We start from the raw sequence: 22,749 nt of genomic DNA, 5'->3' as shown, positions 1-22,749 counted from the left end.
AGCGCCTAGGGCTTGCCGATCGAAAGGTCGGCGGTTCGAATCCCCACGGCGGGGTGTGCTCCCGTCGTTCGGTCCCAGTGCCTGCCAACCTAGCAGTTAGAAAGCACCCCCGGGTGCAAGTAGATAAATAGGGACCGCTTACCAGCGGGACCGTAAACGGCGTTCCGTGTGCTGCTCTGGTGCCGGCTCGCCGGAGCAGCTTCGTCACGCTGGCCACGTGACCCAGAAGTGTCTCCGGACAGCGCTGGCTCCTGGCCTATAGAGTGAGATGAGCGCACAACCCTAGAGTCTGGCAAGACTGGCCCGTACGGGCAGGGGTACCTTTACCTTTACCTTTACCACAACTCTCAGCACCCTTAATGAATTACAGTTCCCAAGATTATTTTGGGAAAGCCATGGCTTTTTAAAAAGTGGTATTATACTGATCCAAACGTTAAGGTGTGAATGTGGTAAAGTGTTGGGACTGTAGAATCTAGGCCTGGACTTCAGCTCAGCCACAAAGCTCACTAGAGCTGCTGCATTGAGATGTGGGTTTATTGTAAAGTTTTCCTGGTAATAACACTGGCTCATCTGCCTTGATTTCTGAAGCTTTCTTTTACACTGCAGTGCCTGTTACATTACAGAGCTGCGGCCGTTTAGAATTTTAAATTGTGGAAAAGAACTGTGTGCCCCAATGGTTGTCACCATGAAATTACTATGCAACTCTCAAACACAAAACTTTCTGAGCTAATAGGATTGCAAACACATTTGCTTTCTGGAAACAGCACTCAAATTCATGCTAAATTTCCACTAAGTCCCACCAGGTTTCCAGAAGTGCCTTTTATGTCCTGTGAGAGATCCCACAACACAAGAGAAACGATCAGGTAAGGAAACGTGAGGATAACAGGATAAGGTGCTGTATGAATGCAGCTCAGAGCAGGCGCACAATCTGACTCTCACCCTTTGAGGATTTAAATGTGGCTGGGATGTGGAGAGTGGGTGTGCAGCATTTTAATTATCAGCCTCCTAAAACCTCTCAGTTCTTACTGAGCTTTCAATCCTGGTGAAAAAAAGAAAAATGGCTCCATCTAAAGGCCAAAGGTTGTTTTTAAGTCACCAGGACAACTGGGGCAACACTCTGTCGCCCTAGTGACAGCTTGGGGAGAGACACTGCTTTCACACACAGACAAAACAATCCCTTACAGAAAAGGAACTAAGGTCTCCACCCAAAAGAACCTGATTCCTAATGCCATATTTCTATGTGTGGTTAATGTAAACCTGCGAGGCAAAATCAAGTGCAGGGTGGGAAAGTTCCTCTCCACTGAGTTCCAGATCCACTGCCTTGTTCTGAGGTAGGCGACGGCTCTCGGCTAGCTGATACCTTTGCTGCCGTGAACCATTTTAGATTAATTTTGTTTCATCTGTCAGCTCCGAGGGTATCACAAAAACCCTTTAGACCTGTGATGTATTTCGTTGGGCGTATTTTAGGGGGAGGAAGGTGAGGAAAATAAGCAAATCTGTTGAGAAGAGAGAATTGGAGGTTTGGAGAGAGAGATAACAGTGTACATAACGTTGCACCACAGCCTGCCTGTTTGTTAAAAGCAGCTTTACCTCAAAGCTACACAACTCCCTCATTCACAAGTCATCGCCCTTGCGCGTAATGCAAACTGTGTGGAGTCAGTTTCACACAGCAGGCTGTGAACAGCTCCACCAATTTCCACCGTGCCATTGCTAACTGCAAAATAATAGTAATAGTAATAATAATAATACATATTAGGGACATAGCTGTCAACCTTCCCTCTTTTTTTTGCAGAAAATTCCCTTATTCCAGCGCCGTTTCCCGCTGCTATCTCCGATTGTTAGATATCCCGTAGACTGTCCCCAGGACAGGTGAGGCTGCTGATCCCTTATTTTCAAATCTGAAAGTTGAAAGCTATGATTAGGGAGGGGTTTTGTCATCTGGGCAGCCCAAGCTTAGCCCAACACATTGCCCAAGCTGGCGTCCAGGGAAGTAATTTCAGTGCCGCTAATGCAGTAAAAACAACATGGGATGCAGCAATTATGAGTTACCAGTCTCGGCAGCCACAGCAGGCGCTGTGATTCTCCAGTGGTTTGACTTCCCCCTTGGAAGTGTACTCCATTGTCTCTCAAGACAGACAGATGCCAACAACAGATTAGAACACACCTCTCAATCACCTTGAAGTGATAAGTTGACAAATATAGCAAATTTTTACTGCTTGCCTAAATCCTAGTTCTGTGTTTTATTGGTAACCAAGGAAGGGAATTGTTGTTATTATTATTGCTGATGCTGGCTTTACACCCCGGGTCAGCAGCCAGTTCTGTTTTCTGTAGGGCCCTTTATAACATGTGGGTATCTACTGCATGATAAGCTCTCCCTAAGAGACAAGCCTCATGATCACAGCCGTCCAAGGCAGTGCTCCACCCCCCAAAAAGGGCCAGGTTTGATCCCAAGGCTCCTAGCTGCTGACACCTACTTTATAACCTTTTAAAACTCAAAGGAAAAGCTGTGCTCAGATGAAATGAGCAGCAACCGTGAAGAAAATGAAATGTGGTCCGAGCTGCTGGCTACACCAGCAACCAAGTTAATGCAAGCGCAAGAAAGGGCAGAAAGGTTTGCCGAAGAAAAAGAGGTAAGCTTATCCTTTTGTTTCCTTTCATGCCTGAATACTACTGGAAATTAATGGGTGCATATAGGATTAATTGTGGCGGATTGGGTGACCTGTAGCTAGCCACAATCTCTCAGTCTAACTGACCTCACAAGGTTGTTGTAGGGAAGAAAAGAAAGAGAGGGGAGAATCCTGTATGCTGACCTGAGCTGCTTAGAAGGAAGGGTAGGATAAACCTGCAATATATGGACATGAAAGTAGGCTTTATGCTATAACATTATATCTGGATCCAGTGCTTCTTTCCTATTAAAAAAAAAATGTTTAGGAGTACTCTCATTTTCCTACTCATATTGAAATACTGCCCCTCAATGAGGTCAAACTTAGATTCACAAAATGTTTAGGGGTATGCGTCCCCCGTGTCCCCCTCCCCCCCAGAAAAAAGCGCTGTCTGTATCTATATTATATATTTAGCTTACTTTGCCAAACCTTTATTTGGCATTACAAATATAGGCCATCATAAAACATCCATATATAAAAAAATAAAATATATACAAATAAACAGCCATGTGAAATATGTAATAACCCTGCCAAGGGTTATCTGGCATCTGTAAAGAAGGGAAACACAAATTCAGAGAAGCTGCCTTTTCTAGGTCAGTATATTTGTCCATATAGCCCAGTGTTTCCTGCTCCAGGGGTTCCCTCTCCGCCAGATGGTGCCGGACTACAACTCCCATCTTCTCCCTGGCTATTGGCCATGCTGGCAGGGGCTGATGGAAATTGTAATCTAGCTGTGTTTGGGGGAGGCGGGTGGCGGTCATGCGTTCCCCAGCCCCAGGCTACTCCAAGCAGCAGGGGCTTTCTAGGGGGGAGAGGACTGAATGTGGCCCTTAGGCCCCTATATGTGGCCTCCAGGACTCTTCCCAGACACACCCCTTCTCCTCAGGCCACGCCCCTCACCAGTTCTCCCTTGCACCCACCTTGAGTGGGTGCATGGCTACAGAATGTCTTTGAACTCTGATAAAGCTCCTTGATTGCCTGGATGGAGAGTAGAGAAGGAAGTGTGAGTGTGCATGGCTATTACAGTACAAACGTAATAGTTATTTATTTCATAACATTTATATACCAGGGAAAAACCTGATTGCTTTATATTTTTTGTAAAAGATAAAGCAATCAAATTATAACTTTTTTTTTATTTACAATTTTTATTTTAAAGCATACAGAAAGTTAAAACCGCAGTAGAACAGACTACAGAAAGTTACCGTAAAACTCATACAAGCTTTCTAAATGACTGGGTGGGATTGTCTAAATAAGAACGTCTTCAGCAGGCACTGAAAAGAAGGTGCCAGCCTGATATCAATAGGCAGGGAGTTCCAAAGTGCCGGTGCTGCTGTACTAAACGAACACGTACTTATAGATGCAGTGTGGACATGATGTAGCACTTGTAAAATACTAAAACAGTGGTGCCCCGCAAGACGAATGCCTCGCAAGACGGAAAACCCGCTAGACGAAAGGGTTTTCCGTTTTGGAGGTGCTTCGCAAAACGAATTTGCTATGGGCTTGCTTTGCAAGACGAAAATGTCTTGCGATTCCTGGGGTTTCCCCCCCTTTTTCCCAAGCCCCTAAGCTGCTTAACAGCTGATCGCTAAGCCGCTTAACAGCTGATCTAAGCCGCTTATCAGCTGATCTAAGTCGCTAATAGCCTTTTAGCAGCTAATCCGCTAATCCCTTAAGCCTTTAATAGCCGCTAATAGCCTTTTAGCAGCTAATCCGCTAATCCCTTAAACCTTTAATAGCCGCTAAACCGCTAATAGCGCTAATCCGCTAATGGGCTTGCTTCGCAAGACAAAAAAAACCGCAAGACGAAGAGACTCGCGGAACGGATTCTTTTCGTCTTGCGAGGCACCACTGTATTCTTTGCTCTGCCCACTTTTGCCTCTGGCCACTGGAACATGTGCCTAGAAGAAAAAGTGGACCTCAAGTTGAAAAAGGTTTCATCCTCCCTGCTTTATGGTCTCTGGCACAGTTATTTTACCTCACCAGCTACCTGATTATTATTATTATTTAAGTGGAGATGCCGGGGAATGGCCCTGAGATGCGGAAGCAAGAAGCGGGCAGATTGGAGAATTTCTTCCTTTTTACAGCAAATCTTGTGTGTGTGTTTTCTCCAGGCACATAAAGCCTGCAGGGAACTGGTTCAATGTACAGCTCTGGCGAGAATTGTCTATGGAAATGGGCACTGGAAGTTGGCAGAGGCACTCGCTAATCTTGCTCATGGTTACCTTACCCTTCAAGGTAAAAAAGCTAGTATGTAATAATGATAAGATACACATGTCAGTTTGGGTAAGGAAAACACTAAGGATATACAAGACTTTCGGGCACAACCACTTTAGGATTTAATGAATGGAATACTAAACAGGGGGAAATTGCCAGAATCTTGGAAAGAGGCATACATTACACTGATTCCAAAACAGGATACAAACTTATTTTTTGGATACAATGGAGGACTGAAAAATTAGGAGGATTTATAGTATGCAGTTGAAAAGGTTAACTAAAGAAGCCATGGCGGGGAGAAGGGAAGTCTAGAGATTTGGGAGTATCTTGTGTAATTTTTACTGTTTGTGATTTTGAGTGTGAATGAATTTGTAAAATCAAATGAAAATAATTTCTGGATCTTCTGGATCAGGCCCATGGGACATCTAGTCTAGTGGCCAAGCAGATACCTATGGGAGTGACCTGAATGCAAAAGCACTCTCCCCTCCTGTGGTGGTTCCCAGCAACTGGCATTTATTATTATTCTGCCCCTTCTGAGAGTGGAGATGGAACACAGCCATTGTGACTAGTAACTTTGGATAGTCTTATCCTCAATGAATTTGCTTAACCCTCTTTTGAAGCCATTCAGGTTGGCAGTAGCATCTCCTATAGTTCAGCTACGCTCTGTGTGAAGAAGTTCCTTCTTTTGACGGTCACGAACCTTTTAACATTCATCTTCAATGGATGCATAGCTGTCAACTTACAGATTCGAAAATAAGGAACCAGCAGCCAAAATACGGGACCTGCAGCCTCACCTGTTCCAGGCACTCCAGTCTTCCTGTCCTCCTGCAGTCTGGTCAAACTCATGCTGGTAGCTTCGAGAACACTGTCCAACCAACTTTGTAACCAGAGGTTCAACTGAATAGAATCTGAATCACATGCACCACAAGGCCTATGCAGCCTCAACTTAAGATGGCTCCCCGGCCTGGCTTTGCACTGCAAAGTTTGCAGCAGCACGTGCAGCAAAATGGCGTCCAGCATTCAAAAACCCCCTCAGCTTGCATTAACTAGCCACGCACAAGGCATGCAAGCTCCACCCCCAGTCGTTCTTAGACTTCTTATTGGGTGAGCAACACAGCCAAGCAACACAGTTGGAGCCTCCCTCCTCCCTGGCCGGCAGGGAGGGAGGGAGAGGGGCTGCTTCCTTTGAAATTTAAGGGATATCATTTAAGGGACATCCATCAATAAGGGACAGCAGCGGGACATGGCGCTGGAATAAGGGACTGTCCCTTCAAATAAGGGACACTTGACAGCTATGAATGGATGCCCATAAGTTTCAGGGTCATGATCAACGGAGAACAACTTTTCTCCATCCATAATAAATCAGGCAGTCTTTAAGGTGCCACAAGATGCTTTGCCACTTTCACAACAAAGTGCAAATTTGCAGCTAGAGGATCCAACCCTTCTGCTGTCACCCTCCTCATCTACCACTTTGCTTTATCCATCCATCCATTCATTTCATAAAATGTGTACACCGCTGGATTGTAATAGTAACCTCAAAGCAGTTTACCAAAAAAAGAGGTTTTGAAGGAGCTGATACAGTGGTACCTCGGGTTACATACGCTTCAGGTTACATATGCTTCAGGTTACAGACTCCGCTAACCCAGAAATAGTACCTCAGGTTAAGAACTTTGCTTCAGGATGACAACAGAAATCGTGCTCCGGTGGCGCGTCAGCAGCAGGAGGCCCCATTAGCTAAAGTGGTGCTTCAGGTTAAGAACAGTTTCAGGTTAAGTACGGACCTCTGGAACGAATTAAGTACTTAACCCGAGGTACCACTGTACGTGTATTCATAGGACAATGAGATGATCTGCCTCCAAGGCGAGATGGGATCACAGTTTTAGTCATCATGGAGCACTCATTTTGCAACTGCTGTTCTTTTCTTCAATTTTTATGACTGGTAGTTGATATCATTGATCATTTCTTGGTGGAGACAGAGTTGGAAATATGCATTTATTCGTCATTCTCAATTTAGGGCTTGCATCGGCATATTTCCCTTTCTTCCCATGTATAAATTTTCAGTTGCAGCTGCATACACAATGGCACAAAAGCTTTCAGCAACCAGTTTCTTTTCTCAAGTCCATTAATTGTTTGTGGTGGGGATAGGGCAGCTGTGGCCATGCAGACATCGTCAAACTATAACTCCCATGAACCTGAATGGAACTAAACAACATCTAGGTTCTCTGTCCCTGGTTTATGAAAACATTTTTGCTTGAACTGTTTGTATGTAGTGTAGATGAGTGAACATGTCATTCTGTGTGGTTAAAGTCATCTTTTATTTCCCCCAGGTCTTCCCATTCAGGCTATGCACCATGCAAATTCAGCCAAATGCACCATATTTGCAGGTGGAGGTGCCCCTCCAGCATCTTCAGAAGAAAAAGGAGAGTTTCTGAGCATGCTTGTGACGATCTACTATACTTTGGGTGCATCATATTTGATGCAGAAAAAATATCCTTGCAATGCAGCAATCAGAACAGGGGGATTCAGAGGCAAAATACCGAAGCAACACAGTTCAGCTATGAAGCTCACCAGACGTGCATAGAAAAGTCAACCTCTAGGTCTACCTTGCAAGGTTGCTGTGAGACTAAAACACTGCTATGAGCATCTTATAAGATGGGAGAGATACATATGAGGCATATTAAGTTTAGTAAATAAATAGGAATCTCTAAATCCCTCCGAGCTTTGTGTTCATCCACTGTAACCGCAGTCCAACATGGGTCCAGGTTTTCATACACTCATTCCTTGGTGGAATCAAGAGCCAGACATCTAAGAGGGTACAGCATATGTAGAGGCTGAGACTGGATCAGTGCAACTGGCAAGTGAGGCTGTATGCTGGGAGACCTGGTGTTGATTTAGAAATTGAGTAGCTATGTGGCCAGCAAGCGGGGAATGAATGTGTCAGACATTCTTCTGACCAAGCACCATTGAAACCAACCAGAACTGTGCAAGAGCACATTGTTGCTCCTGTGCAGCTGCCATGTATTTGAATGGGGCTTGTGCCTCATGTCAGTTATTAGGAATGGGTGACACTTAGTTTTTCTACTTCAGGCACCACAGTGTCTGGTGCCAGCTCTCTGGACATCTAAAGAGAACGTTCTCAGGATGCTCACAAGAAGCACATCACCCAGAGTTCATTGCCAGCATCCATGAAGTCAACCCAACTGGCACTTGTGATGAACATGTAGCTGTTCAGGGCCCTGCAATGTGTAGAGCTAGCTTAGTCTCTGGATTTTTTGAATAGTGCTGTCATTAGAGATCAGCAACTTCCTTGTCCCATGGTTCATCACTACCCAAGCAGAAAAACGCCCAACTCCAGGTAAGGTAACTGATGATGCTCCAGACTCCAGGGAGCCTCACCCACCTGTCATATTTGGCCCACATGCCTAGGACCTGATAAGAATCTGCCCTGCAGAGCCAAAAAGGTTCTCTGCTCCTGCTCCAGGCAATGTTGCAGCTTTTTGTCTGTGTTGATTTTAATGGATTTTTTTTAAAAAAGTTGAGTAGCCTTGACCTTTCTACTGGCAAAGAATCCTACTGCAATCTGCAGAAAGCTGAAAGGATTGTGGAAGAACTGAGAGGGATGGATTGGAGAGGGACCCAGACTCCTGAACTTAAAGTATCTGAGAAAGACCTTCTTGCAGCACTGGGCAGGTAAACGAAAGACCAGTGGCCTGATAAGGGTACAGCTATTTACTGAACGACTTAAATCACATATCTAGGCTGCAATCCTATACTTAGTTACAGGGTAGCAAGTTCTCTTGAACTCAGAGGGCATGCGTTAGGCATTGCACTGCTAATGAATGTGTGTGTGCTGGGACTCCTCTTTACTCCCTAGAGGAGAAAATTCCTGCCATCTAAAGGGCTTTGCAGTCTTATATGTGGCTTCCTGCAGTCCTGTGCCCAGGCCAAAATCCAGACTTTGCCCCCACATTTAGCAGCAAGTGTTTGGGGAGGGCAGTGGCACCTCTTTTAGATGGTAACACACATGCATGTGCAAGTTGTACACTGCCATCTGGTGGTCAGCACTATTATTTCAGCTACCTACTGGTGCTTTTCAGTGGTAGAATTTGCCACTAGAAAACTTGTTTGCCGAGAGTAGAAAGTTGTATTCTGAGAGCAGAATTTGATTCATACCCTCAAGTACAAAGAAAGTCAGACATTGTTACATCTATTATACGATTGTTTTTAAATTGTGTTTTTGTTGTTTTTGTACCTCTTACTGATATTTCTTTTTAAAATTGCTTTTTTATGAAAAGCGGTACACAAGAACACTAAACAAACAAATATTTTACATTTTCACTTTTTAAAAAATGTGGACTTTTAGATCTAATTACTCTGTTCTGCCTTCTAGGGCAAGTTTGCAGCAAAACAAGTTAGAGTTGGCAGCCAGGCATTTTGAGAAGGCAATTGATGCTGTAATTTCAGCTGAAGGAGAGATGTCTCCAGAACTGATAAACCTCTATCAGAAGATAGCCCAAACTGAGCAAGCAAAGGGAAACCATGAAAAATCCATGGGGTATTTGTTACAGGCAAGGAACCTCATAACAGTCTAGCATGTAAACTGAGTTTGTGGTTTTGACTTTACAGAGCTACCAGGTGACATGTGTATTAAACCTCAATCTTATACCTACTTCACTGGGAGTAAGCAAAGGCTTACCTTTATTTTTATTTATAAAGATTTATGTACTGCTTAATCCTCAAAACCTCTCAGTGGTTTACATAAAATATAAGGTGTACATTCATTTGAGAAGACAGGTAAAGGGTTGTGCTGTAAAAACTACTATTGCACCATCATATTCATATATTTATAATACCATATTTTTTGCTCTATAAGACTTTTTCCCTCCTAAAAAGTAAGGGGAAATGTGTGTGCGTCTTATGGAGCGAATGCAGGCTGTGCAGCTATCACAGAAGCCAGAACAGCAAGAGGGATTGCTGCTTTCACTGCGCAGCGAACCCTCTTGCTGTTCTGGCTTCTGAGATTCAGAATATTTTTTTTCTTGTTTTCCTCCTCCAAAAACTAGGTGCGTCTTGTGGTCTGGCGCGTCTTATAGAGCGAAAAATACGGTAATCCCCTCTGTTATTGACAGCATCTGGGCTCAAGTTCTGCTTGAGGGTTTCCCACAAGCACCTTGTTGGCCACTGTAAGAACAGGATGCTGGACTAAATGGCCCATTGGCCTGATCCAGCAGGCTCTTCTTATGGATGCAGGTTGCCCAAATGGGGCTCAGCATCCAAACACTTCCAATCAATTGCAGGTACCTTGCAATTACCTTATGGCAGTTCTCTGCAACCTGGTGCCCTCCAGGTGTTTTGGACTGCAATTCCCACCCTCCTTGACCATTGGCCATGCTTGCTGGGGCCGATGGGAGTTGGAGTCCAAATCATCTGGAAAGCACCAGGTTGAGGAAGACTGCCTTGAGATCATGGGACCACTTTAGCTGTCATGGTCGGCCATTGGAAACACTGTTTGCTTTCAAACGGAGTAATTCTGTGATTGCAATGTGGCAATAATTCTCCATTTTATTTACAGTTGTACCTCGGGTTAAGAACTTAATTCACTCCGGAGGTCCGTTCTTAACCTAAAACTGTTCTTAACCTGAAGCACCACTTTAGCTAATGGGGCCTCCTGCTGCCGCCGTGCCGCCGGAGCACGATTTCTGTTCTCATCCTGAAGCAAAGTTCTTAACCCGAGGTACTATATCTGGGTTTGCGGAGTCTGTAACCCAAAGCGTATGTAACCTGAAGCGTATACAACCTGAGGTACCACTTGGTTTATCTTGGTTTATCACCCACAGTAAACAGCAACTGAGTGCTTGCATGTCTGAACGTTAAATGAGCGAATACTGAATGAAAGCCTGAACGAATGTTGTACAAAGAAATGCTACAGTGATGCTTTCATTTTCATGCATGTGCTGGCCCTTACATTTCCAAGCACTAGAAAAGGTTTGCTTTGGGGGAGAGGGATAAGCTGCTGACAACACTGGATTTGAAGACATGGCTACCAGGGCCATACTCTCTCTCTCTCTCTCTCTCTCTCTCTCTCTCTCTCTATATATATATATTATTATATTTATATCCCACCTTTCCTCTAAGGCATACATGATTCTCCCTCGCTCCATGTTATCCTCTCAAAAATCTTTCTTGGAAGGACAGATTGAAAGACAGTGACAACCCCAAGTGAGCTTCATGGCTAGGGTTGCCATACTCCCCAAAGTGAAATTCCAGACAAAGTTGTTAAAAACTGAAGGACCCTTCTTTTGTTTTTTCCTTCTTTTTCTTTTCTCCTAGTATCCTTATCTGATACTAAGAGCATCAGAGATGCTGCAAAGTGTCAAAACGACAGCAGTAAAAGGATCGTTTATTTTGTCATGACAAAAATGGTACAGACAAGTGTTTGCCCGATGTCTGCCCCCCCCCCCTCTGGGCATGCCAGCCTTTTATACCTTGTAGAATGGACAGTCATCTGATTTCCGAGAAAACACGTGTTTTACAAGAAATGACATAAAAATTAGGTTTCGTTTTTCCGTATGTGGATCAACTTCCTTATTTCACGTATTTCCAGCCCCTCATTCCTCCTGTTTCAGCCTCCCTCCCTTTGGGGTTACAATAGCACCAATGCAACCTTGCTCTTATCTCTACGCGCCTAAGCCAGACATTCCCAAGAGAGGCCTATTTTCACTGTAACATCTAAGCAAGAAGAAAAAGCCTTGTTCTTCTGGCTGGTGTAAACCCCCCCCCCCTTAAAGGAAGGGGGTTTTGGGATAACATATGAGAGAGAAGAAAATGCCTCAAAGAGTTTTTGGGATCATATACAGAACAATATTTTAATGGCCTTTCAAAACAAACAAACCACCCTACTTACCATACATACAGGATTTCCTGGATATTTTGCTGATTCAGAGAAAATCTGCCTGGACACTATTTTCAAGCCTGTTTCCCGGCTGTGTCCAGGAAAATCGGAATGTATGGCATGTTCATGTTCATGGCTTTAGTGGAGATTTGAATCTTGGTCTTCCAGATCCTAGCCAAACATTCTAACCACTACACCACGCTGCCTCTAGAGTACTAGAGTCATAATTAGACAGCTTTGCATGCTGGGCAACGCAGGAGTGGGTTTCCAGGGGTTTTTTGTTGGTTTGCAGTAAACAGCTTGCCTCTTCTGTGGGGCTGCATTCACAGGAGTTGTTCATCCTCCCCATGCCTAGCTATGCTATTAGGAGAGATACAGAGCATGGGCTAGATCCGGGACCCTCAGTTTAGGATTGTGAGTAGGACTATAGGCTCTTAGAGGATTTGGCTGCCAGGTATAAATGAAATTGTTCGTCCAGAGCTCCAGATAGCACAGCTGCTATGATGTGAACACACCATGTCCATCTCTTCCTGGCAGGCCCACTCCATGTCACTAGCTCTGTACAAGAAATCTAGTGCCGAAGTTGCCTCAACAGCATGGTTACTGGGGAAGGCTTATGCTGCAAGTGGAGAAGAAAAGCATGCAGGTAAGGCACTGGGGTGGATATGTAAGTTCTTTCCTTTGCAATGCATGTTGCATATCACTTTACAGTGGTGCCTCGCAAGATGAAAAGAATCCGTTCCGCGAGTCTTTTCGTCTTGCGGTTTTTTCGTCTTGCGAAGCAAGCCCATTAGCGGATTAGCGCTATTAGCGCTATTGGCAGTTTAAGGGCTAAAAACTGCTTTTTAAGGCTTAAGGGATTAGCGGTTTTGCTGCTAAAAGGCTATTAGCAGCTTAGCGCTTTAGAAAAAGGGGTTGGGGAGCGGAAAAAAAACTCAAAAATCGCAAGGCATTTTCGTCTTGCGAAGCAAGCCCATAGAGAAATTCGTCCTGCGAAGCACCTCTGAAAACGGAAAACCCTTTCGTCTTGCGGGTTTTCCGTCTTGCGATGCATTCGTCTTGCGGGGCACCACTGTATACCATTTCAGCTTCCACGTTGCCAAGGAATCATGGGAACTGTAGCTCAGTGAGATGCCAAGAATTCTGCTTCAGAATGTGCCTTCCAGCAACTCATAAAACAGGATTTGTAACAAGTAATGACAGGTGGTTATTGCTTTCAGGCTCTTGTTTGTGGGCTTCCCAGAGGTTGTCATAGTTGAAAGCAGGATGCTGTATCAGTGGGACCCTTGGTAGGACCCAGCAGGGTTGATCTTATGTTCTTCTCTATGATGTTCCTTTTCCAACCCCACTGCCATCAAGAGCTGCCTTGTACTAGAGACCAATTCATCACCCAGTCCACATCTGCCTTTTCTTGCTAGAGCACAGATGGTTTGGACTCTGGACAATGATTTTTCAGCCTCAGCTAAGAATGCATTTTTCTTCACTTACTTCACCCATGTCCTAAACCAGCTCTTCGGCCTTTAGGGACCCTCTTCTTCCCTCTACTGAGTGGGACCCAGGGCGTTAGACCTTCCTGCCCCCCTCTTTCCCAAATCTCCTATTTGAATTAATTTAACTAGGGTTGACAAGAATTTAATCCAGCTCCTTCAACCCACAAAGCATATTCTCTACCACTGAGAGTTGGAACTCCTCTTATGCTTATAAGCTGTTTTACAGCTCATGCTGAAAGGATTTAGTTTGCTGCTGCTTAGGAGATAAGAAATAACCCAACATATAGCCCAGAAGTTCTTTTAATAGCTTGAAACAGCTGAGCTGGTTCTTAAATGGTTAATCCATTAGGATGAATGAACCGAGATGGAACAAATCATACACGTACTAAGAACCAGAGAGACTCCATTTTGTCTCTAATAGGCATTAGCTTGAATCAAGACAGACATAACATTAGCCTTCTCTGTAACTTTTCTACCTCAAAATAACACTACAATGAATGGGGGGAAACTGGCAAAAAGTTGCTAACATCCTGACACCCCATCTTGTACAAATTTAGATCTTGCCCTTTGCACCTCTCCCAGTTTCCCCAAAGTGTACTGACCAGCAAACTAAGCTAAAACTGACAAGAAGTACCATCATCCCTTAACCTGTTTACGAAGCAGCTGTAACTGCTGGCTTTGCACTATGAGTGGAGACCAAAAAAGTAGTAGATTGCCACAGGGACTGCTTACACTAAATGCTGATTGCCAATAGAATCATTGTATTAACCCATGTAATTAAACTGTATAAAATGTTGGAGCACGCTGTGAAAAGACGTGCAGGATCTGGAACTTGATTTTCCTGTACAGTACCTTCTTACTGTAGTCTGAAGAAATCCTCTCTTTCACCTCCCTGGTGTGATTATTGACTCATCACCACAGCACTGGGGACTTTTGTCCGTAACATCATCATCATCATCATCATTATTATTATTATTATTTGTACCCCGTTCATCTGGCTGGGTTTCCCCAGCCACTCTGGGTGGCTTCCAACTAAGATTAAAAATACATTAAAATGTCACACATTAAAACATATTATACTGCTCGTTTTTCTAGAGGCCGCTGAAATGTACTTCCATCAGAGTCTTGAGGCCTACAAGTCAGCACTGGGGACGAACCATTCTCGGACAATCAGTGCCCTGGAAGACTTCAGTAAATGGCTTGGGCGAGTAGGGAAAAGAAAGGTAACAGCAGTTCCAGTGGGACACAGGCGTAAGCCTTTCAGCTGAAAAAGAGCACATAAGGGTGGGTGTGTTCAGCTGATACCATCACTAGCTTGCAGGGGAGTGTGGATTGCCTAGACCAGGAATGGGAAACCTGTGTCCCTCCAGATATTGTTCAGCCTGAAACTCCCATCATCCCTGGTGCTACTTACGCATTGCTAGAAAAGAGGAAACACACCAACAGTAAAAGAGGACATTGATTTACATAAAAATAGCATGTTTATTCATTTATTTCATAAAAATTATACACCACTTGGTTCTAAAAAGCCTCAAAGCACTTTACAAAAAAGAGATGGTAATTTATGGGTGAAAATTTAGAAATAACAGCTATAAATCAATTAGGAAAAAAAACACTACTTTTCACCACAATGGGGTATCTAGGTACCTGCTAACTCAAGGCCTCTCCTGCTCTCCCTTCTTTATGTTTGAACTAGACAGCCCTTCAAATAATCCCGTCCATCCTATCCGCATCCCTGCCTGCTATTTTCCTGGTGCCAAGTAGGGACAGCATGGGATTTTCTGATACCTGAAGTGAATTGAAATGTTGCGCTGCTGCCTTTTTGGCTGATAACAAACTTATTTTAGGTGTCTATGGGGTGGCAAGATACATTCCACAGACATCTCTCTCTTTTCTGGGTTTGTGTGTGTGAGAGAGAGAGCATAGATGGGAACAAGGCAGAGGAGAATGTAAGGCGGCAAATGTTAGTTTTAGTACCTAGTTGCTTTGTATTGCCATTACAGCTTGATCTCGCTTATAAATCTGATTTTAAGTAATTCAGCATTATGACAGTATAAGGTCCCCATGTCTTTATAGTCCATCTTATAATAAGACCAAAGCTTGCCTCATAAGAAAATAGAACCAACAGTGCAATCCTATACTTGTTTACTCAGTCACATTGAGTTCAATGGTGGTAACTGGGTAAAGGACTGCACCTTGCTGAATTTCTATTGCTGAGATCCAGCAGTAAGTCAACAGGGCTGAATTTCCAGATCCTTAAGTTGGTTCAGAAATGGGTGTTATTTCATTAAGGGAATGGAAACAGTTTCTCCTTAACACTGTGTGTGTGTATGTGTACACACCCCTAACACAACACGGCACCCCCCCCCCAGAGATAATTGATATATTCTTGTTATATAGCAATTAAGACATTGCAATTGATTCTTTTTCTTATTCAGCAAGCCTACGACTTACTCAAAGAGTCATTTATATCTCAGCCTGATCCCTGCAGTGATTTTAATGAACAAGCAATTGAAAGATTGTATATTATGGGCTGCATCTGCCTAGCAGAGATGAAGATAAGGGAGGCCTTTCAGCTGCTCAGTAAGGTAATCAATTACCATGTTTTTGTGCAATCACGCTGCAAGTTTAAATGAAGGCAGCTCTTTTTCTATAAAAAAGGGTGAAAATTCCCTATGGAAGGTAGATGCTGTATTTTCAAGGGATAGGGCCCAAACAATTAAAATGATCTCCTAAGTAAGCCTCCCACAACTGAGTGCTTTCTAGCTGTTGCTAGACTACAACTCCTATCACCCATGACCATTGGCCAGTTCTGGCTTAGATTTTTAGAGTCCAATGACATTTGGAAGCCCCAAGTTGGGGAAGTGCTGTCCATAAACCCTTACATAGGAACCAACTGATTTCTGAGAGATTCCATCACTACCCTGATCATCACAGATTCTGGGCTGGGCAATGGAATCCAAAGCAACTGATACACTGCCCAGTTACTGAACAGCTGCTAAAGAGCTATGAATATATATATATATATATATATATATATATATATATATATATATATTTGGGGGGGGGGGAATCTGTTGTAAAGCAGGTATGGGGAACCTGTGACCCTCCAGATATAGTTGGGCTCCAACTCCCATCAGACCCAGCCAGCACAGCCAATGGTCAAAGATGGTGAGAGTTACAGTTCAGCAACAGCCGGAACACCCTAGGTTTCCCATTCATGTTGTAAAATTCCAGGGCCCAAGCCTGCACCTAGGTTCGAATGATCAACTCAGCCCATGAGGCACCACCACACCTTGTCTGAAAGAGGAAGCTACAGGAAGACCAACTGTGTTAGTAAGATAGCCTCTTAACCACACTTAGGTCAGAGCTGGTACATTTTCCAGATTGTTTTACTTTAACCTACACTAGGAAACAATGCTGTCCGCTGTACACACTGGGATGAACAGAATAACGAAAAGGAAATAATGGCCTCTTCCAATTTACATCCATGTAGTGTGAACAGATCCAGGTTGCTATCTATGGCTCCCGTCACAGGAAATCGAAAAAGATACGAGAGCTCCTGGGCATGCTGAAGATGTAAGTTTCATCAGGAGTTAGGATGCACTATGGGGGGAGCAGGAAAAATACAAGCAACAGAATGTCTAGGCTTCAAATCTGGGTTTCAGAGTGTGACTGCCAGGAGATCTCTGCCTACCTTTGCCTCTTCAAAGTTGAGAAGATGGCTGGCCACTCATCAGAGAGCAGAACCATACTTGCCACAGAGGGTGGATTTGTCCAAGCCTCTGTTTAAATATGCTCCAAGAGCAGCCTTTATATTATATACATATTTGAATCCTATTATTAAAACAACTTACAACCATAACAATAAATATAAAGTAAATAATTGAGAGCTTAACAGCACATGTTTAGTAGCACAATTGTCCTTTGAAGAAATATTTTTATTTTCTTCAGCTTAGCCTGGACAGCTCAGAATTTGCAAGACAGCAATTGTGTCTTGCCAAATGAAAGTTTTTTTTCCTCAACTAAAAATGATTTTTACATTAGGTATGAAAAACTGTTGGGAGAAGGTAAAACTTCTCCTCCTTTTCTGCAGGGTTCCTGCTGTACATGAAGGGACCAACAACATGAAACAGAAGAGAGAGACACTGCTATGCTACTCAATCCCTGATCTCTAGACAAACAGCAAGACTAGAAACAAGGAAATATATCCCTAATGCACCGTGAGAAAAGCAAGGCTGCAACACTCAGGTTATTAGCTAATTATGTCATAGCCTGTAGCCCAATTGTGAATATTAATTGTACATGGAAAGATGCTTTGCCCTGGTGCTGCTCTTAGATGGAATGGGTATTCAGAGAGCCCTAGCACAAGAAAATGATACAGGTCCTCCAAGCAGAGTCCTATATCTGCATTTTTTGATGTTCCTTCTTCCTGCCCACAACAGTGAAGGAGTACAGGGGGGATATATGAAGGACAGTTTTGCAGATTGTTGGGGACACTGTTTCCCCGACATCAAGTAAGGTTGTGACTAGGAACCCAATGAATTACTTTGTAACATGTGAATAGGAGGGAAATCAAGGCCCAAATGTATAGTCATGTACTAGATCCAGAAATATTGCCTATTGACAGAAATATTGTCAAGCATGCCTCCTTGTTTCTAGGTCACATCCAAGGTAAGCCCCAGCCAGCATAGTCAATGGTCAGGGATAATGGGAGCTGTAATCCAGCAAAATCTGAAAGGCCACAGGTTGGGGGAAGCAGCTGTGCACCTCCCAGAAATTGCCAGCTTCTGATCCCCTGCCCAACTTCCACAGAGCACATAAAATATACTTAGGGTAACGATTAGGAGAAGTTGCATACCTCTGTGATAAGTACTGTTTCCAATGAAAGACATCAGAATGGTCAATCTATATTTCTTGCCAAAAAAGCTTCGCCATACACAATGACTCTTTCCAAACATGCCAAGAGTCCAAATAGTCCATCGCAACAGATTTTGCCTCTAAAACAGAGGTAAGTAAATCTCACAACTGGTTGTCCAAGCTTTCATTCATTGTTGTACAGCTGAGCATCCAATATGGCCTTTAATAAAGGGGGAACAAAATAACAGTTTCTACTTCACAGCTAAATCTCTGCTTCAGTTATGTCCTCATCAGGGCAACAGTAATACTCTACGAAGCAGATCTGTCCATCTTCGTTCCTGATCATGTACTGCAGTGAGAGAAAGCCTCTGTTATCTGTTCGAATAGACACCTTGCAGGATAAAACTAGTGCTTTAGTTGATGGCTTGAGTAATGCAATCTTATATCTGTAAAGAAATAGGAGGAAGACAAGATGAAGTATGAAGACAAAATAGTTGCTAATAGGTTGCTGCCAATTATCAGACACAAACTTATGGAAAAAGATGAACTTACAGAAACAGCAATGTTTAAAATTTAATGTTAAATCAACAAAGGCAACACCTTTTGAGTAAGATCTCTAAAATACTTAAGAGCACATTAAAAAAACACACACCCCTTTATCAAAATAATGATGATAAGACAAACTGTCCCAGAGGAAACATGGTCTGTGTAGATCTATTGATAATCCTATCCAGGTCTGTTAAAGACACATTTTTATTGGTGGATATAGAACCAGGAATACGCCTGCTAAAAGCAGCATTGTGTGGTTACTTGTTATAATTGGGGAGCAGGGTAGAATTCACTCACTTCCTGGATGATGGGATAATAAGGTTATGGGAATTGGCCCATGTGGTTACAGGCGACTAATATTATAATAGTGAGCAAGGCAAAGGAACTAGAGAACTTATTTATTGAAAATAATGAACAATTTGGAAACAATTTCACTCAAATGCAATATTTATGCATTTCCTTTTTTTGTGTGCATGTGTATTAGTATATATTTTTTAGTTTATCTGTATATCTAAGATCAATTCTATTATAATCAATAAAAGTGTATTTGCCTCTCACACTACACGATCAACAGATTTGCTGACCTAGTTCCCTGAGTTGTGGTTACATCCCTAATGACTGAGTACAATCAGCATGGTCAGAGGGCACTGTCAATTATCTATATTGCCTTGAGATGTTTTCCCATGAGTGATCTGTCTTCAAGCAACAGTACAGTGGTACCTTGGTTTAAGAACAGTCCTGTTTATGAACAATTCGGTTTACGAACTCCACAAAATCGGAAGTAGTGTCCCAGTTTGCGAACTTTACCTTGGTTTAAGAACGGAATCCGAACGGAAAGGCACCAGCAGCAGGAGGCCTCATTAGGGAAAGCACACCTCGGTTTAAGAACAGACTTCTGGAATGGATTAAGTTCGTAAACCGAGGTACCACTGTATTACCTTTCTGGCAGAGTACATGCAGCTCAGAATGCAAATAACCAACCATCATGTGATTGCTATTTGAACTTGAGTGGTAAGAACAGGACCAGTCACACCAAATGGTTATTGTATGGGTGACTCCAGCTCACCTGTTTGTCTGGCTTTGGTTACAGTGAAAGGCTTCAATTAAGTCTGAATCTTTAGGATAGTCTAGATGTGTGCTTCCAGCATTCCCAAAAGTGGAGAGTCTGAAAGAGAAAACAAGAAAAATGCATTTCAAACTCACAGTTAAGTTTGTGATAGATGTCAGGCAAGAACAAAGGTTTCCCAAATTAAAGTCAAATTCAAATCCCAAGACCATCCCTAGATCTCACATAAGACACGTGCCTTATACCATGAAACTGTCAATCAATTTGGTCAGTACTGTCTATTCTAATGGACTGTTGCTTTTCAAATTCCCAGGAAGAAATCTTCCTCCCCCCCCTGCTACTCTGAGATCCTTTTCAGATGGCAGGCAATGTGAATGTATATGTGCTTAACTACTGAGCTATGGCTCTGCCATAAAGAGGGATATACTTATGCCAGAAGCTTGTAGTGCATTCCAAATCACAGTCACAATACATGTAGTCATTGACTATCAAACTAGGATAGTTATTCCTAGTACCTCAAATTAGACTTTTCTAGAGATACGGTAATCTGCAATACTTCGCTGGACATATCTAGTTCAGAAAATGCCTCTCGGAGCCCCTCTGACTGCAGGATGATCTTATTCACAACATTTGTGCTGCAGAAATCAAAATCGAGGATCTCTTCTGGTTCCTGAGTGTTGATTTTGCATACAGTCACCACACCACCGTCCTCCAGGAAAAGCGTCAAAGGGTAACCATAACCCCGATAGCACATCCGGAGGGCTGTCTGAGTGCCTGCGATGAGGAAAGAAAGGTGTCTTTATTATAGTTATTCAATTTATTACCTGTCCATCTTGTCTACATAATTCATTAAAACATGCAATACCTGACAAAGAACTTGTCCCAAATATGGTCAAGCAGTCTAGAAGGACAGCTAGATTGATTCTGAACATCACAGATTCTTCTTGTACCGTAAATTCTTGAAAAACCCCTGCCTGTAAATTAGAAAGATAGGAAACGGAAGACAAAAGGATGAAACTGTTGCACTGTTACAAAATACAACCCCTACCACTGAATTGAACTAAGCCTTGACAAACTGGCAACATGATGTGTCCTTTTAATTCAATTCAGTGTGGCAAGGCAAAAATTAAAGAGAATAGAGCTTTATATTATAAGAGTAGTAAGAAGCAAGCAGGAGATGCTAACTTGTAGAAGACAGACATTGCCAGATTGGGACAACGGCATGCTTTCAAATATTCTCTCACACAGAGAGAAATGTCTCTGACAAATAACAGCAAGATTCTTTTAGTCTTTCATAATACATCTTTCTCCTTTTGAAGTGTCATAAGTTATCTAACATGTTTATTTACTTCTTCCAGCTAAATTAAAGCCTATTAGTACAATAAAAGGAAAGAAACTGTTGCCATCTAACCTGAATAAAAGCATTGGCTTGCAGAGACTTGGCATTTTCCACTGTGACCTTGAGTCCATTTGCAGTGGCGAAGCAGGTAGCGTGATCTTTAAAATGAACAGCTTTCAGGATGGTGGAGAGGTTTCTGACATTGTCAAGACTTGCAACCAGCACATTCTGCTCTTCACCTTGGGTTTCCCCTTGGGTTGAAAGGGGCATGGCTGGGATCTGTCACCCACCCAATGCCTCCTCCTCCAAGGGCAGAAACAAGAACAAATCCCAAAAGGAGACCTGCAGAAGGCCAAATAACATTTTGAGTAAATTGAAAATGCTTTTAATGAATGCAACTTAAATATCATCAAGTAACAATTGCATTAATATACTTGGGTAGGTTCTCTGTGCTGCACCAGAGAACACAACTGAATAATCCCCTAGTTTGACATTTGTGCTTGACAAGATCCAATTTTAGCTAAAAGTAACATATTTAAATCCAGACATATTATGCCTCTGGCTGCAGTACAAGTGGAGGAACTAAACCACATCTTATCATGCTATTCTGCCTGACATTATTCTCGTTCTTACTAAAGTTGTCCTGTCTACCTGTGATAAGATATTCAGCTGCTACTTTTTGAATAAACATTCACAAAATCTTTATTGGTAATATATAGATAGATAAACTGAGGGTCTTTACAATTTCATAACATGCAGATAAAAACATAGGTTGAGAAACCAGAGATAGGAGATGAGGGAAGTCGGGGGGAGGGAATGGGTGGGCATATATTCACGGGGGGAGGGGGGGAAATGGGGGGGGAACAATGTGGATGATGTATTCTTCTTAAAATTATGGTGTTGAAATTACTGATAAAAATATTATTTTAAAAAAGATACTCAGCTGCTATAAAACCATTAATGCCCTTTAGACATCCCCAGGGCCTTCCCCATTCTCCCACCCAGCAAGCACAAAGATCCCCTTCCTAACCTCCCCGCAACGTCACACGCACTTAAGAACAACACAGCAGGCAGAAACCCAACCGGTGCAATTTCTCCACGCGACAGGCAGAAACCCAACAGGTGCAGACTGCACTTGCACGTCCAGCACAGCAACAACCGCGCCGCTAAACATACCTAACGAGGCGTAAACCTACCTGTCCCGTCTCAAGAGACCGGCCAATCGGCTATAGCCACGTAAGGTCCGACTGCTTTACGACACGTCGTGACCACAGCTTCCGTTCTCAACTCGACCAATCGCTGACGAGCGAAGTGTTAGTTGGATGCGACGATCGGTGTGAACGCCCACTAAAAAAAAAATCGGAACTCGCCACCAGCCATGGGCACAAGTCGGGGGATCACTCTGCAAACTGACATCTCTATGGAGAGAACCTTCCATCCTTTGCACCGTTGCAGTATAGAGATTGGAAATTGCAGAGCAGCACGCTTCGTTATAGGGATTTGACACTTCCTGACTCATTTAATCTTTTGTAAACAAAGCGTAACAGCAAAAGAAAGGAGTTTGTCTGGTTTCGTGCCTATTGGTATCAAGCAGCCGCCTCCACTGTACAGTGGTACCTCGGGTTAAGAACTTAATTCGTTCTGTTCTTAACCTGAAACTGTTCTTAACCTGAAGT

The 22,749-nt window shown here is 43.1% G+C and overlaps 2 protein-coding genes across 6 annotated transcripts; one reads left to right on the top strand and one right to left on the bottom strand.

The window, feature by feature from the left end:
- The first annotated feature begins 345 nt into the window (after nucleotides 1-345).
- TTC23L (tetratricopeptide repeat domain 23 like) lies at nucleotides 346-19,230 on the top strand. 3 transcript variants are annotated; one of them, XM_083403037.1, is made up of 12 exons: nucleotides 346-1,331; nucleotides 1,793-1,869; nucleotides 2,499-2,630; nucleotides 4,775-4,898; nucleotides 7,205-7,364; nucleotides 8,436-8,567; nucleotides 9,268-9,445; nucleotides 12,307-12,415; nucleotides 14,355-14,482; nucleotides 15,698-15,847; nucleotides 16,756-16,838; nucleotides 17,356-19,230. In XM_083403037.1, the coding sequence occupies exons 3-12, from the start codon at nucleotides 2,520-2,522 to the stop codon at nucleotides 17,435-17,437; spliced, it is 1,257 nt and encodes a 418-aa protein (XP_083259163.1). In that variant the 5' UTR covers nucleotides 346-1,331; nucleotides 1,793-1,869; nucleotides 2,499-2,519; the 3' UTR covers nucleotides 17,438-19,230. The 3 variants fall into 3 exon arrangements, with proteins under 3 accessions (XP_083259163.1, XP_083259161.1, XP_083259162.1); XM_083403035.1 differs by having other exon boundaries at nucleotides 4,748-4,898; XM_083403036.1 differs by lacking the exon at nucleotides 1,793-1,869 and having other exon boundaries at nucleotides 4,748-4,898.
- Nucleotides 14,722-22,409, bottom strand: RAD1 (RAD1 checkpoint DNA exonuclease). Of its 3 annotated transcripts, none has more exons than XM_083403196.1 (6): nucleotides 22,104-22,409; nucleotides 21,146-21,415; nucleotides 20,600-20,708; nucleotides 20,250-20,508; nucleotides 19,735-19,833; nucleotides 14,722-18,565 (listed from the first exon to the last, which is right to left on the bottom strand). In XM_083403196.1, the coding sequence occupies exons 2-6, from the start codon at nucleotides 21,341-21,343 to the stop codon at nucleotides 18,382-18,384; spliced, it is 849 nt and encodes a 282-aa protein (XP_083259322.1). In that variant the 5' UTR covers nucleotides 21,344-21,415; nucleotides 22,104-22,409; the 3' UTR covers nucleotides 14,722-18,381. The 3 variants fall into 3 exon arrangements, with proteins under 3 accessions (XP_083259322.1, XP_083259323.1, XP_083259324.1); XM_083403197.1 differs by having other exon boundaries at nucleotides 22,270-22,317; XM_083403198.1 differs by lacking the exon at nucleotides 22,104-22,409 and having other exon boundaries at nucleotides 21,146-21,427.
- Nucleotides 22,410-22,749: the final 340 nt, after the last annotated feature.

The sequence above is a fragment of the Podarcis tiliguerta genome (genome assembly GCF_965153285.1).
Source record: "Podarcis tiliguerta genome assembly, chromosome: 11".
NCBI lineage: Eukaryota > Metazoa > Chordata > Lepidosauria > Squamata > Lacertidae > Podarcis > Podarcis tiliguerta.
Note: the sequence above shows the minus strand (reverse complement) of the source record. Positions and strands in the feature narration are given on the sequence as shown.

Excerpts from the sequence above, each read along its gene's own strand:
- TTC23L (XM_083403036.1), top strand. The coding sequence starts at position 2,520 with ATGAGCAGCAACCGTGAAGAAAATGAAATGTGGTCCGAGCTGCTGGCT. Across the intron at positions 2,631-4,747 it reads GGTTTGCCGAAGAAAAAGAG|CAAATCTTGTGTGTGTGTTT; the intron begins GTAAGCTTATCC and ends TCCTTTTTACAG. Across the intron at positions 14,483-15,697 it reads GGCGAGTAGGGAAAAGAAAG|CAAGCCTACGACTTACTCAA; the intron begins GTAACAGCAGTT and ends TTTCTTATTCAG.
- RAD1 (XM_083403196.1), bottom strand. The coding sequence starts at position 21,343 with ATGCCCCTTTCAACCCAAGGGGAAACCCAAGGTGAAGAGCAGAATGTG. Across the intron at positions 20,709-21,145 it reads AAGCCAATGCTTTTATTCAG|GCAGGGGTTTTTCAAGAATT; the intron begins GTTAGATGGCAA and ends TCTAATTTACAG. Across the intron at positions 18,566-19,734 it reads AACCAAAGCCAGACAAACAG|ATATAAGATTGCATTACTCA; the intron begins GTGAGCTGGAGT and ends ATTTCTTTACAG.